Source organism: Chamaea fasciata, unplaced genomic scaffold (genome assembly GCF_029207755.1).
Source record: "Chamaea fasciata isolate MVZ Bird 193981 ecotype frontalis unplaced genomic scaffold, bChaFas1.0.hap1 SCAF_2, whole genome shotgun sequence".
Taxonomy (NCBI): Eukaryota; Metazoa; Chordata; class Aves; order Passeriformes; family Sylviidae; genus Chamaea; species Chamaea fasciata.
The window spans coordinates 4,065,789-4,079,226 of NW_027094087.1; the positions used below are offsets into that span (position 1 = coordinate 4,065,789).

The following is a 13,438-nucleotide window of genomic DNA, read 5'->3' on the forward strand; positions in this document are numbered from 1 at the left end:
TAGCAGATATAGGGCAGACTTTGAAAGGGTTTCTTCCTTAGTTTAAGTGGAGGCTGAGGCAGAAGGGAGTTTAAGTCTAGTCTGAGCATCTACTTTGTCTTAAGGTGAAGAATGGTAAAGCTGACAGTGACTGATTTTTGCAAGAATTCTTTAACCGGCAGAAAAATAGGGGGAAAAGAGAGAAGCATTTGAAAGAAAGGTGAGTATTTGTGATGTCTCCTAGTTTTAAGAAAGGAGAAAAACCACTTCTTCAGAAAATTGAAAGTGACAGGCTCTGAACTTATTCTTAGTATTATGAGAAAGAGCAGTGAAGGGGCAGGATCACAATTCCTCTGTGGTGATTCTTTCATTTCTTAGTTTTTGCATTCACTGGTTTTTGCTGCTAAATTTTAGAGTAATTAATGGCTAGATCCACCAATTCCTTGTCACATTCCTAGTTTTCTCATTTTGGTACTCTCTCCAGCATTCCAAGAGTCCGCGTTCTTACCCATTCTCCATTCAGTCTCTTTCCTTACTACCCTGTTGTTCAAAAAAGCATCCCCTGTTATATATTTTCTTTTTTTTCCCCCCACGTTTTATTTCTCCTTATCCTGTTTTTTGACAATATGTTGAGAGCTTGGGTAAAAGTTTAAATTTCAGTTCAATATTTAAATGAATGTTAGTACAGTAAATTTTCTTCAGTTTTAATGTGCCGACCTGCTTTAAAAGGATGAAACATCTTCAAAACATGATGATTATTTCTGTCTCTGGAAATGGTGCCTTGCAGTGACACTTGTCAGTAGTAATTCCCTTGTCTGGTGGAAAATAAATGATAGAAGTTGGTTAAGCCAACATTTACTTTTTTACTTACAGTTTGTGTTGGCTTTTGTGGGAAAAGGTGGTGTCCCTATCATTTGTCACGCGAACCTGTATTTAGCAGAAGCAAGAGGAAAATAGTGTTGAGTGCAATCTGCGGCTTGTGCTAACCTGTGGAGGAAAACAGTATTTTACATCATCTACAGCTAGTGCTAAGCTTTATTATCATCCCAGCAATTTGTTGTCTGTCCTTGCTGATATCGATGATCCTTGTTCCAGGCAGACACGACGGAAGCCAGGAGCACCCGCGGTCACGTACGCAACGTATCGGGGTTCTGCAAGGATCAGGCAGCTCCTGAGGAGTCAGTCACAAACTGGAAAAGGAGAAAAAAGTCCTGAGAACAGAAATGCTTCAACAGTCAAAGAAAATGGACAAGTCCAAACCACTCTGTCTCGGAAATCAGGATGCCTAATAGAAGAAAATGGAAGAGATGAGAATAAAGATGACCAAGATGATGCCACATTAAATTCTTCTGCAGTTGGAGTGGGAAGCAAACAGTCTGGTAAAGCTCAGCATTGCTTGGGCAGAAATAAACATGAAAGAACTGCAAAGGGCACAACTTCATCCACTCAATCATGTCATGAGCTACACTTAAGAAATACACCTGCTTTAGCTGCAACCAAAGTTAAAAGGACGTTTTCACTAGATTCATTATTACCATTTAGTGGTAGAAACAGTGGGATCCTAACCAATTCCCAGAGTACTCATTCCCTTAAAGTCAGTTCTGCAAACGATTTGGTTGGAAAAGAAGATGGACTGCCAGGAGAAGCAGAAACTTTGTGTCAGACAGACAAAAAAGCCACTTCTAACTTCGATAAAGAAAATTATTGTAGCAAAGCAGGTAATAAGGGGTCCCCGAAAGAAATAGAAGATGATTGTTTACATTCACCCAAGTCAAAAAGCAAGACAGTTATTGAAGAACTGCAGGTGGGGCAGGGAGAATTTTTCTGTAATCATCTGGTGGATAATCACTCAGAGCAAACATTGGATGTCCAGAGGCTTCATTTCAGTACCACTACATTTCAGCAGAAAGCAGATCAGCACACCAGGAGTGACGATAAAGATGGTGATCCAAGAAATGGTGATGCACAGAAAACTGTGCCAGCTGTGGAAAGACAACAAAATCCACAAAACTTTCCTGCTTCTGTTCTTTTTCCTTTAAATGAACAAATACCTACTTCACTCAGCATAGAATCCAGAGGAGAAAAGTTGTTGGCCACAGGCAATCCAACAGCTTCGGTGTCTTTTATTGGACACGATGAAGGTACAGTCGTGGGCAGGGGGACTGGTAATGAAGAACTGAGTGAGTCAGGGAAAGCAGTGCATGTCCATAATGGTCACAGGCTAATCCATGTGGAGAATTCTAAGGATACTGCCACACAGCAGGCTGGTTTTCCTTGTCCAGGACTGGAGAGTGAGGAAACAATGAAGGTTTTGTCTGAGATTGCAGTGGAAGACCTTGCCAACGTGTCACCCTGTGCACATGAGTGTCAAAGTGTGAAAACAATTTCTGATGAGCTGACAGTGCTTCCAACCCACGAGTCTACCTCTGTCATGGTTCCTCATTCTGCCTTGAGATCAGAAGGAAAGCCTTTGACCAACCATTCTGCTTTCACCCTTGAAAAAGATGATGTAGACTTAATTTCTGAATCTCCACCTGTTTCTGAAAATAGGTGCATTAATTTTTCTTCCAAGAAGGAAAACAGTAATAAACTTAGACTATCACCCACAGTAATTGATTCTTCATCTGACAAACAAGGAGAAATGCTTCCTTCTGCCACTAGCTCTGAAAATGGCCAGATTGCTGCTTCTGAAAAGGATGGCTTTGTTTTTCCAGCTGCAGAGTCTAGGAAAATAATCCCTGTGAACAGGATGACCGAGGGGCCACCTTGCTCAGGAGACCTGAGGAGTTTGTGCCCAGCAAATTCTCTGGAACCTGAGATTACTCCTCCTATGCTTGATAGCTCTGCTGATGCAGAGGGTGTTTGCATCTCCAGCCCCACTTCTCCTCCTCTGGTATCCAGAGAAGCCTCCAGCCTTCCTGGTTTTGCCTTGGAGATGTCCAGCACTGCTCAGGGGAACAGTAATTCTTCCAGTGACAGAGCTAGTGACGAGGCAGATGAGACCTTCCCCACACAGCAGGCTGACAGCAGTGTCCTGGCAGAGGCAATACCATCACCCATCTGTCCCTTGAAATCTTTGGAAACTGCATCTGAGTCAGCCTGTTCGGTGACCGTGTGCAGGGATGCTGTGGGACAGGTGATGCTTGATGCTTCTGCTCCCTTGGAAGCCTATTCTGGCCAAAAAGCTGCTGCACCTGCCCAGGAAAATGGGCTCTGTTCTGGGAAAGGATGGGGAGATACTGATGTGGAGGGACAAGAAGGTTCTTCTTTCCCAGATGCTGCTGTTTTGCTGAAGAAAGCTGAAGAAATAGTGGACTTGGTCTTACACTTGGCTACGGAGGAAATAATAGCTAAAGAAGGCTTTGGTGTCTGCCAGCTTTGTGGGAGCAAGGATAGTTTAATAAATACGGATATTGCAAATTATCAGAAGGCTGAAAGTGTACAGCTGGCAGCAGGAGAAATCCGGTCAGCTGTGCCGTCATTAAAAGATTTTAATGAGACTGGTGGAGGAGCCTCATCTTCGTTTACAGGAAATGGAAGAGTGGATACAAATAATCAAGATGAAAAGATACTCTCTTGCCTCCCTGATAAAATTGACCTACATAGGGCACTAGCACTAAAAGCAAAAGAAACAGTTGATGGGGTCATTAACTCAGCCATACAAAAACTGGAATCCAATCAGCAGCGAGGCACTGAGAGCAAAAGGTTTTCTGGAAAGGCTCGACCTAAACCTGAAGCTGAAACGCCAAAGACTTTAAGTCTGGATACGAGGTTTTCTGCCAACACTCAGGAACCAACAGAGATGGATGAAACTCAGCCTGTAGCTGTAAACTGTGAAAAGGCAGATTGCTCAGGTCCCCCTTTGCTTCCACATTGTATGGAAAATGGCATAGGCTGGCCCCAAAGAGATGAAAAGGTACCAAATAATGCAATTACTTGTCAAACAAATGGATTTCTTCCCTCTGGCACTTTAGCAAGGCCAGAAATAGATCTTCTGACACCAGCAAAAGAGAGGCACAATGGAAAGGTGTGTGACCATCTGGCTGCAGCAGAAATGTGCGGCAAAGCATCAGCAGTAAGTAGAAAAACGGATGGAACTTTACATTTTATAGATAGAGATGCTGCTGTGACTGAAGAAACGCTTTTGCCATTGCAGTTAAAAGGTTCATGCAATAATACAAGTATGCCAGAGTGCACTCTGCTGCCAGCTGTAAATGTTAATTTGGCATCTTTTATGTGTGGTGAAGAATGTATCGGCCTGCAGAGTGACTCCAAAGATAAAAGCAGCCCTCAGATGTCTCTGGAAAGCAGTGCAGAGGACAGTCTGTATGAACACCGTGGGAAAGAGGCTGCAGAGGAAGTACCTGGAGAAGTAAAAGCAACCTTACAGAATCCAGAGGCAGTGGAGAGTGAAGAGGAGCTGTCAGAAGGGGCAGATGAGGGAGCAGAGGTTAATACTGGGTTAGATACACAGCCCATGGTACCTGAGCTGTCTGTTCCTGGAGAGGGCAGTGAGGGGAAACACTGCTTCACAGTCTTTGCCCAAAATAATGAGAATCTGAAGCAGGCACAAATGGAGGGTCAAGACATGGAGAGAAATGATCAGCTGGAAGAAAATGGCCTGGACTGCAGGAATGACATGAAGGAACCAACAGAACTTTTGGCCTCTTCTCCACTCATTGAACAGTGGGAAAACAGTTCCTTTACCATCATTTACGAAGGTGCTCTTCAAACTGAGAACAAATCTGTCTCAACTGATGAGGTGCAAACCGGTTCTCTTTCTCCTCCTGATTTGCCTTCAGATGATACAGACCATGTGAGGCGTGATAGAGCAAGGAATGAGCAGGAGTCGGTCTGTCTTTATGGGCAGGACAGCAAGGTGAAGGAAGCAGCAGAGAACCGAGGCTCGGAGTCGTTCCTGAGCGTGGAGGCCAAGCGCTACAAAGTTTATCCTTTCTCTCTGTCTCCCATCTACGAGGACGACAGCTCCCAGGAAGATCTACTGTCCACGGATGTGTCTCCAGAAAGCCGTCCTGGAGGAGTCTCCAAAGACAGCTCTGACCACACTTCTGTGCTCTCCCTCCTCCAGTCGGTGTCCGAGCGCTTGCAGTTCACAGCTCGCTTCAGCGAGGACGAGGAGGATGGGGTGGAGGAAGAGGAGGAAGAGTCTTCATATGAGGAAAATATTCTTGATGTTGAGAGAGAAGACAACTGCCTTTCCAGTCAGTGCAGGGAGAATTTTAAAGCAACCCCTCAACCAAATGACCAAAGTAGATCTTTTCTTGAACAATCATTTCTTCTTTCAAAAGAGCAGCTTGACTCAGAGGAGCAACCAGAACAATTTCCAAATGCGTCTTCTCCCAGTCAGACCCCTTGTAAACCAGTTCCAGAGAAAACTGATGCTGCTGTAACACAGCCTCCTACAAGTGTGTACTACCAATACTTGAAATCTGCCAGAACAGGCTCAACTGAAAAGGGGGCCAGGTTTGGAAGCATTCTCCAGGATGTGCTGCAGCCAAAGATTCATTGGTTTCGGGACAACGCCGTGCCGAAACTGGGAGAGTTGTCAGCGGTAAGATGTCATGTCACATGATGTTTATAATCCAAGTGATTAGCCCAGATTCAAAGTTGCTGCCTCCTTATCCTCCTTGCTACCTTTTAATTAAGTTTTTTTTGGTCACAAAAGTAATCAAATTTTTTTGTCAGAAGTTATTAGGCTTTTTTTATGTCATAGTTTAAAAAAAACCTTCTGATACAATAATTTTTGAAACATAACAGTATTGGTTCAGCACACAGGTGAAAGTGATTTAACTGTAAAACAGAGTATGTGAACAGAAGGTAAAATAGGAAAGTATGCATAATAAAAAGTCTCTATAATAGCACAAGACAGACTTTTCCATGTTAAGGACATTTCAACCTGAAGATGATGGAATTGCCTTTTATATGAAAATTGTTCTTGTATTTCTTTCACTTCTGAGATTAATAGAGCTATCTCGTCCAAAAAAAAAATTATAAATATCGGTTTACTGTGCTCTTTGATTGTTTCATCACAGTGTCTTCTACAAACTATAGCTCAGCTCAGTTAGCAAGTAAATAACATAGCTGCTTCCATAGATTAACATTTCATTTTTTAGTTTGCTTAAATCAATGGCAAATGAGGGTATGGAAACAGTTCTTCCCACGTTTAGAATCCGAAAGTGCCACACAGACCAAGTGTGTAACTGAAGAAGTCTGTCCATCATGTTGGGAATACTCCAGGCTGTGTTAGATGTACCTTTTATTCTTTCCTCTGTTCAGAAATGCAGTTCATTGTTTGCTGGGAAGGGGTAATACATTTGTAAAGGTTATCATTCCCATAACAGCTCTTCCTTTCTAGCACATGCTGCTTTCTGCTGGTTGACCCTGATAAATAATTTACACCAGCTCTGAATGGCAGTGAAATAAATCTTGGTTTTTTCTACTAAAGTCAGTTGGGTACATGTACAGGAATAGTGGACCCAGGATAATCTGCCTGTGCTTTGTGCCACTGTTGTAGTTGTTAATAGTTGTTTGCCATGTCCTTTTAATTTCAGAACCTCATTGACAGGGCAAGTCTCAAATACAACCCAAGACCAGGGAAGGTAAGCAGAGTTTGTGTCCCTTAAATCAATATGATACATGGAATAATTTGTCATGCTGTAATTTTTGAATGGAAAACATCTGAAGTTGCTAGTCTAATTTTCTGTATTTTTGTGTATTAATGGCATGCGCTTCCCCGTGCTAATAGTGAGAATATATTATTTAAAATCCTGCCACTAGTAATTTTGCTGTCTTTCTCAGCAATTGTTGTTTTCATTGAGTAGAGTGTTTCATAAAGGAAGAAACTGTGCAGCCTCTCAGTTGAGTGGGCACAAATTGCAAGCAAAAAAAGAACTCTCTGTGTTGAAATGGGCCCTCATTTGCATGCATTGTGTATTGTTTCAGATTATTATTTATGATACTTGTGGCAACAAAAGTAAACAAGAAGTTCATTCTGATGTGCTAGATGCCTCATCGTGGATCTTTCCCGTTGGAACAGTACTTAGGATAATTAGAGGATGGTAAGAAATCCAGGTCATATTTAAATAGAGTCTTTCCAAAAGACTGCGTGTGTGTTCCTCTTGTATTTTGATTTCTTTTATTTATGACACATGTCCCATCTGCAGTAGTGTCTTTTTCTTGCTTTGTAATTAGACTGATACCAATGAAAAAACATAAAACAAGGCTTTAAATGCTGCACTAAAAAAAAAAAAAAAAATGTTTCTCCTGGGAGCTAGCTTCAGACAGAAGGTTTCTAATAGTGAATTTAGAGCTCTTGCTTGAAGTGCTGAGCCAGTGCAGCCATAATCGTGACTAGGAATATGTGTATTAAAAAAAAAAAAAAGGTGGATTTTTACAGTTCAGTTTCATTATACAGTAGCTGTTGCGAAATGGCCATCAAATGAACATTCTCAACTGCCAGTTTTATTGTGGCATTGAAAGGAATGTGGATACACCAGGATATATACAAGGACCTTTAAGATTGCTTTGAGAAGCTGGGGCCAGGTCTGTGTCAGTTGTTGCATTGGAATTTAATTGCTGGAGCTTACAGGGAATGTTTCTGACTGTCAGCCATGCATGTCACATTTATGCAGTTTTGTGGCAGCCTTGTGTGGTTTTGCATACATTCCTTTCACATCCTAAGAAATGCTGAGTGCCATTATTAGTATGTTTTATGCCTTTTATAGTGTCTGCCTGAACAGGGCATGTTTTGATGTGACAGTTAATATATTTTTCCTGGTAAAATAAGGCTGTTCATTCACATTGTAGTTTAGCTGTGTTTTTATTTTATATTTCGTCCTGGAGAAGAGCTGTATATTTTACTTTTCAATACCAAAGTGAATGTGACTGCTGAGGGAGAGCATAAGAAAGATGTGATACTTGTCTTGGTAAAAAGAGCTTTTTCCTGGGCTTGCCATCAGATGTGCTCTGCCAGCAATGACTCAGTTCATTTTATCTTTATTGCAGTTGGATTTTTTATGAGAAACCAAAGTTCCAGGGTCGAAAACATGTACTGGAAGAAGGAGAAGTTGTGCTGGATCACCTTTGGGATCTCCCAGGCATGAAACACCATCAAAGAAACCTCACAGTTGGTTCAATCAAGCACGTAACAAAGGTACAGACTTTCTCCACAGTATTCTCACGTGCATAATTGATTTGTTGGTCACAGTGGTGTATTACCACCACAGCAATGGAAAATCTGTATGTAGTGCACTTGACTTCGTTCAAATTTGCTGTGACTCAGTTTTTTCACTTTCTGGGTGATAAATTCCAGGGCTTTTGCTGCACTAAATTTCCCTTTCTTCCTGAGTGAATGAACAGGTGGATTATTTTTCTTTGCCACCACCCTCACGTGACACAGGCTCCCCTGCTTTTAGATGTTTACCTGTCCAGTTATTTGAAATTAAACGGAATCAATTCATATTTTTGAAGAATTTTTTTATCTTAAGCTGTCTGCTCTGTCTGTATGGCTTCTGCTTCAGTAGTAGTTGGGTTTCCAATCCTGTTTGTGCAGTGTAGCCTCCAAAAACTGCTGCCGTTCCCTTTACAGCTTCTGTAGGATTTCCACTTGGACCAGTGGTACACCTACAGCACATGGCTCTGCCCACAGCCATCAGTTCAGAAAGCTTTTTGTTGAAAAGATAAGAATGAAATGTCTAAAACTAAATATAATGCATCCATTGTTATTCAGTGAATGAGGAATATATTTTCCAGATCTTGTGATTTAAGGAGACTTAGTGGTCTCGTTGTTCAGTGTAACAATCCAGTTACTCGCAGGGCAATGGCCCTTGCTGTGAGTGAATTATCATTTTTATCACAATGTGAAAGATTTTCAGTGAAGTGGTTTCTGTGTTCTCTGCTGGTATGGAGGTCATTTTAAAATGGATAACCTTCTTGTCATCAGTACAGGGGCATAATGTCAAAACAATTAGAAATACTTTTTCATTCTCTTAAAAAACTTAGAAATCAATTAATTCAAAAGAGGCTGATTGAAGGCAAGAATAATGAAGTTAACATTCATTTGAGCTAAACAAATTAAAAGCCTTTGACCAATATGTAATATGAATGTTGATCAATAAAATGGAAGACAACTAAATAAACTAACTGGTTTCACAGTAACAGCCAAAGGAAGCTGGATGTATCTTAGTTATGAAAGAAGACTCTTGGATAGGAAAGATGCTGTGTTTAACTCCATCATGCTTGATAAAAACCTTTGCAGCACAGCTAAATCTGTTTGACTTCTGTTCTTCTTCCATTTATATAGAACACAGATGGAAAGCTTTGTTACTGTACACTAGTTCAGTAATCAACACTTTCCTTGCGTAAGTTAAACCTCTAGCAGGTATGCTTGGTGAGTTCAGTGCCCTCACTAGGCCACGTTTTGTCCTCTAGACCTTGATTCATGAAGGTGTCGCTCCTTTTTTCAGGTTGGTTGTTAGCTGCTGTGGAACTGCTTTTGGAAGCTAGTTTCCCAAAGTGATGCATTAATTATTTACTTCTGTGGAAAATACGGGCTTTGTTTTCATTTGACAAATAGTGGATTCTTTTTCAGGCAGCTCGTGTGTGTGTTTTACTGCCATTCTCTTTTTCAAAGGCTGTCAGTGTCTTTTCTCCAGGGTAATTTGGCCATACTGGCTCTGTGTCCAGTTTGTCTGGCTTGTCTTCCAGTTTTTCAAGTCCTTTTTTTTATGGCCTTTGTTTAATGGCTCCTCAGTTGCCTTGAGTTAGCAGATTTGAACATTGGCTAAATATTTGAGAAGAAAACAGCTTGCCAAGAAGAGAAAAAACAGATTTTAACTAAGGAAACTGTAGGAGATACACTTAACATTTTATTTTTTACTAGCATATTGACTGAAGAGCAGTCTGCCAGTAGCTTTGTGCTCTTGATTTGGCTTCAAGCCTCCTCAAAAAGCAGAGATCCTGTTAATTTTTTGGTTAGCTTGTGGCCTGGCTAACCATGGATATGCATTAGGTGCCTCCATGTGTATATAATTTCAGAAAAATTGTGGGGAGAAGATTCCAAAGAAACAGATTGTGCAACCAATAAAATGAAGATGTGGAGACTGATTTCCTCTAAGGGTAGGCAGCATGACCCAAGGCTAGCAAAGTCTGCCTGCACATCCAGGTTCAGTGCAACAGGGTCTGTTTAGCCAGGTCAGTTCTCTGGCCTACTATAAATATTTTGACCTTTTTGCACATCTTGGACTTTTTTCTATCTGTTTCTGGAAGCCCAAAGAGAGTGTTAAATGTTTGTTCACAAAAATAAGAGCCGAGAAGAGTTCCTGACACCTCCATTCTGGAGCAGTCTTGTGAACCACTCTTTTGCAAGGTGGCAGGGGATTGGAAAGAGCAGTTTATAATCACTGCCCGCAAGATGGTTAGGCAGGGAATAACTGGATTCCTTGTGGAGTCTCCTTAAGCAAAGCCCTTTGTAATGGGATTGTTCACACTGTTACATAAAGGGCGTGTTTCTTTTGTTTGTGTGGTTTGCCAGGTGAAAAGAAGCTAATGATTTAATCAGGAACTACTTTGTCAGATGCCACAGCAAAGACACCCAGCAGCTTCAGATGGTCTCATTTGCTGGCTGGTATTTACAGGACAGTAATCATTTATTTCCTTTGTATTATTTTATTTGTCAGCCCTGTTGAGTTCTGTAGCTGGTTTTGGTGGTGGTGGGTGGTAGCAAGAGCGGTGCAGTGCGGGAGCACTGGAAGCAAGAATTATGAGTGGGTAAAAAAGCCTGGAGGACCAACAGGTCCAATTAAAATTAAAGAAGAGCTTCAGAAGCAGATAGCATCCTAAAGACAAAATGTGTATCTAAAGTAAAATTGTGTCTAGACTGTATGACAAAGCAATCATGTGAATACCAGAACTAATTAGGCCTGGTTTTCAATAGGCTCCTCTCCCATCCTTGTTCTGGCATTCCGCTTAAGAAGCCAGACTTCAGTCATTCTTTGTCCTGCTGTTGACACTAACCTACCCCAGTTGATCAGGCTGATTTGATCACTTCAGTCACCACAGCTGACAGGCCCGCCGAGGAGACCTAACAGTGCTGAGTGTATTCAGCCCTGCTGGAGCTGGTAGGGCTGTAATCCTGGATCCAAAAGAAGGATAAACAACCGAGACCACCTTGAGGGAGTTGAAGGCTTTAGGTCTGTCACTTCTGCTGGACCTCTTGGTCAGGCTAGAAAATGGTCAGAGATGCCACTGAAGGGGCATATTTAGTGCTAAAGGCTTAAGGGTTGTGTTAATCCTCTTCAGAAGGAGCTTGCACCTTTCTGCTGAGGGCCATGCTGCTCTTTTGGAGGCGTCTGTAAGTGTTCCACGTGCTTTGTAAACATCCCAGCTCCCCGCAGAGCACGAGGGAAGCACAGGCATTCCAGGGTGATGGTGTAGGGGCAGGAGGAGAGGACCACAGAGTAAGGAAGGCAGAGAGGGATGCCTGGAGGCTGTGACCTACCTAAGCGTTTGCTGGTTGTGTATTATCACTTGAAATGAGCACAGCTGCCTAATCTGTGTGCTTTTTATTCTGTTTTTGCCTGATGTGTCTGTAGGACAGTGAATGAAATGAGTTCGGACTGCTTGTGGTGGGGGGGGTGGCACAGTTTGGGGGGTGGCTTTAGGGAGGAAATGTTTCAGTTTGGGATCTGGCCTGAAATACTGTGCTAGCAGTTCTGCATGATAATAGTTGTGCCTGCGTGTATCTTATTTCCAAATCTTGACGCCTTGCAGATGACAGGGCTTTGGACTGAAGGATCTAGTTCTCCACCTGACTGCTGTCATCTCTGTATGGTTTTCATTTTGTTTCTAAAGATAGTGGAATCTTTATTGGGAATGTTAAAGGAGCCTCTGAAAGTAATGAGGGCTGTTAAATATGCTCAGGCAAATATGAACATGCTGGGGCCAATATTTACCAAGCTAAGTTTGCATGCTTGAATTGTATAAATTAATGGCACGGCCCACATCTGCAAATACATAGCTTTCATTTCATACAGCAATAATAAATGTTACCACTTTGTGCACTCTGTGCACCAGTACAGGTAAATTTAGCTCCATATTTAAGTCAAAATGTGTATTTGTGACTTCAAAAAAATGTGCTTAGAAAATATGATGTACTTCTTGCTCGACCACGTTACCACCTTTAAAAATAAATATTTGGATTTGTTTTGATCATGACCTCAGTTTATTAATAATGTGGCAATTTCTTCATGAAAGAAATTTGTGGACTTAGCTTAGAACACACACAAAAATACAATCACTATGAGTAGAGGTTTTTTATTGCTCTCAAAATCTGGCTGGAGGGAGATGGTGATAAATAGGAGAGACTTCATTATGAGTGCTTGTGCTTTACCTCCCCTGGTATATTTGTCATGTCTTGAGCTGGAGGCTGCCCCATGAGCTTCAGAGTCAGGACAGCAGACTTGAAAAGAGCTTACAGACTGGCTTTTTTCAATCTTGAATGAAAAACAAAAACAAAAGCCTCCCGCTGAATTAAAATGAAACATATTCCATCTCATATTCTGTCTGAGCCCGCAGGCAGATACTTTTATTTTGCTACTTGTCTAGTCTTGTATGTACTTTGTTTCAGAATTTATCTGAAGCCAGGAAGAGTCTGGCATTATTATTTGTGGAGTTGTTCTAGGTGCAACTTCCGATTTTCTGGAGCAAGCTTTATTGTTGGATTTAAGAATTTCAGCCTTCTTGCATAGCAGATATTTTTTAGGAAAAAAAAGCCCACAGACTTCAAATATTTCTCAGTTGGGATTTAATAAGATACATATACATGTGAAAATTATGGGGAGATTTTATTTTTTTAAAAATCTCATCTAGCAATGTGCTTAGAAGTGAGGAATGGAGTTCCTTAGCATTTTCCCATAAAGCAGCATTGTACTAGAAAGTCTTTTTTCCTAGTTTTTCTGCCTTTGTTAATCTGAAAACAAAAATTCCGGTATTGCAGTTTGTATTGTAGAAACAAAGAGCGAGCATTGTTTGCAAGGTACAATACAGAGGAAACGTGACTGTGCAGGAGGGAGAGTTGCCAAAGCAGTATTACTGTGTTACCTCAGGTCTCAGGTGGAAAGTGAAACAAAATCCTGGAGTGCATCCATTCTAATTGCCACACTTGGTGCTGACAGTTCAACAGCTAATGAAAAAATTCTTATTAACCAAGAAGTGGAGTGTTACCCTGTGAAAACCCCAGTAAAAACCCACGTGAAAAAGGAGAGCACTGCAGGTGCTGTCATGGGATGAGGTGCTAGTTACCGCACCTCAGGGCTTTTGTGGGGTTTCTCTGCAAGAGTTTCTCTGCAAGCTGTTGTGTTCTTCCTTTCAGAAGCCTCAGTCCATGCAGGATCTCTGTCGTGGTGTGCCCCTCCTGGGTCCTCACCAAATCCAGAAATCT

The 13,438-nt window shown here is 41.6% G+C and overlaps 1 protein-coding gene across 1 annotated transcript in view; it reads left to right on the top strand.

Annotated features, from left to right (window-relative positions):
• CRYBG3 (crystallin beta-gamma domain containing 3) overlaps window positions 1–13,438 on the top strand; it is an 81,630-nt gene that overhangs the window by 35,367 nt on the left and 32,825 nt on the right. The window contains exons 4-7 of the mRNA XM_066207939.1: window positions 1,075–5,551; window positions 6,552–6,599; window positions 6,943–7,058; window positions 8,005–8,152. Coding sequence (XP_066064036.1) covers window positions 1,075–5,551; window positions 6,552–6,599; window positions 6,943–7,058; window positions 8,005–8,152 — 4,789 coding nt within the window. The remainder of the gene's footprint in view (window positions 1–1,074; window positions 5,552–6,551; window positions 6,600–6,942; window positions 7,059–8,004; window positions 8,153–13,438) is intronic.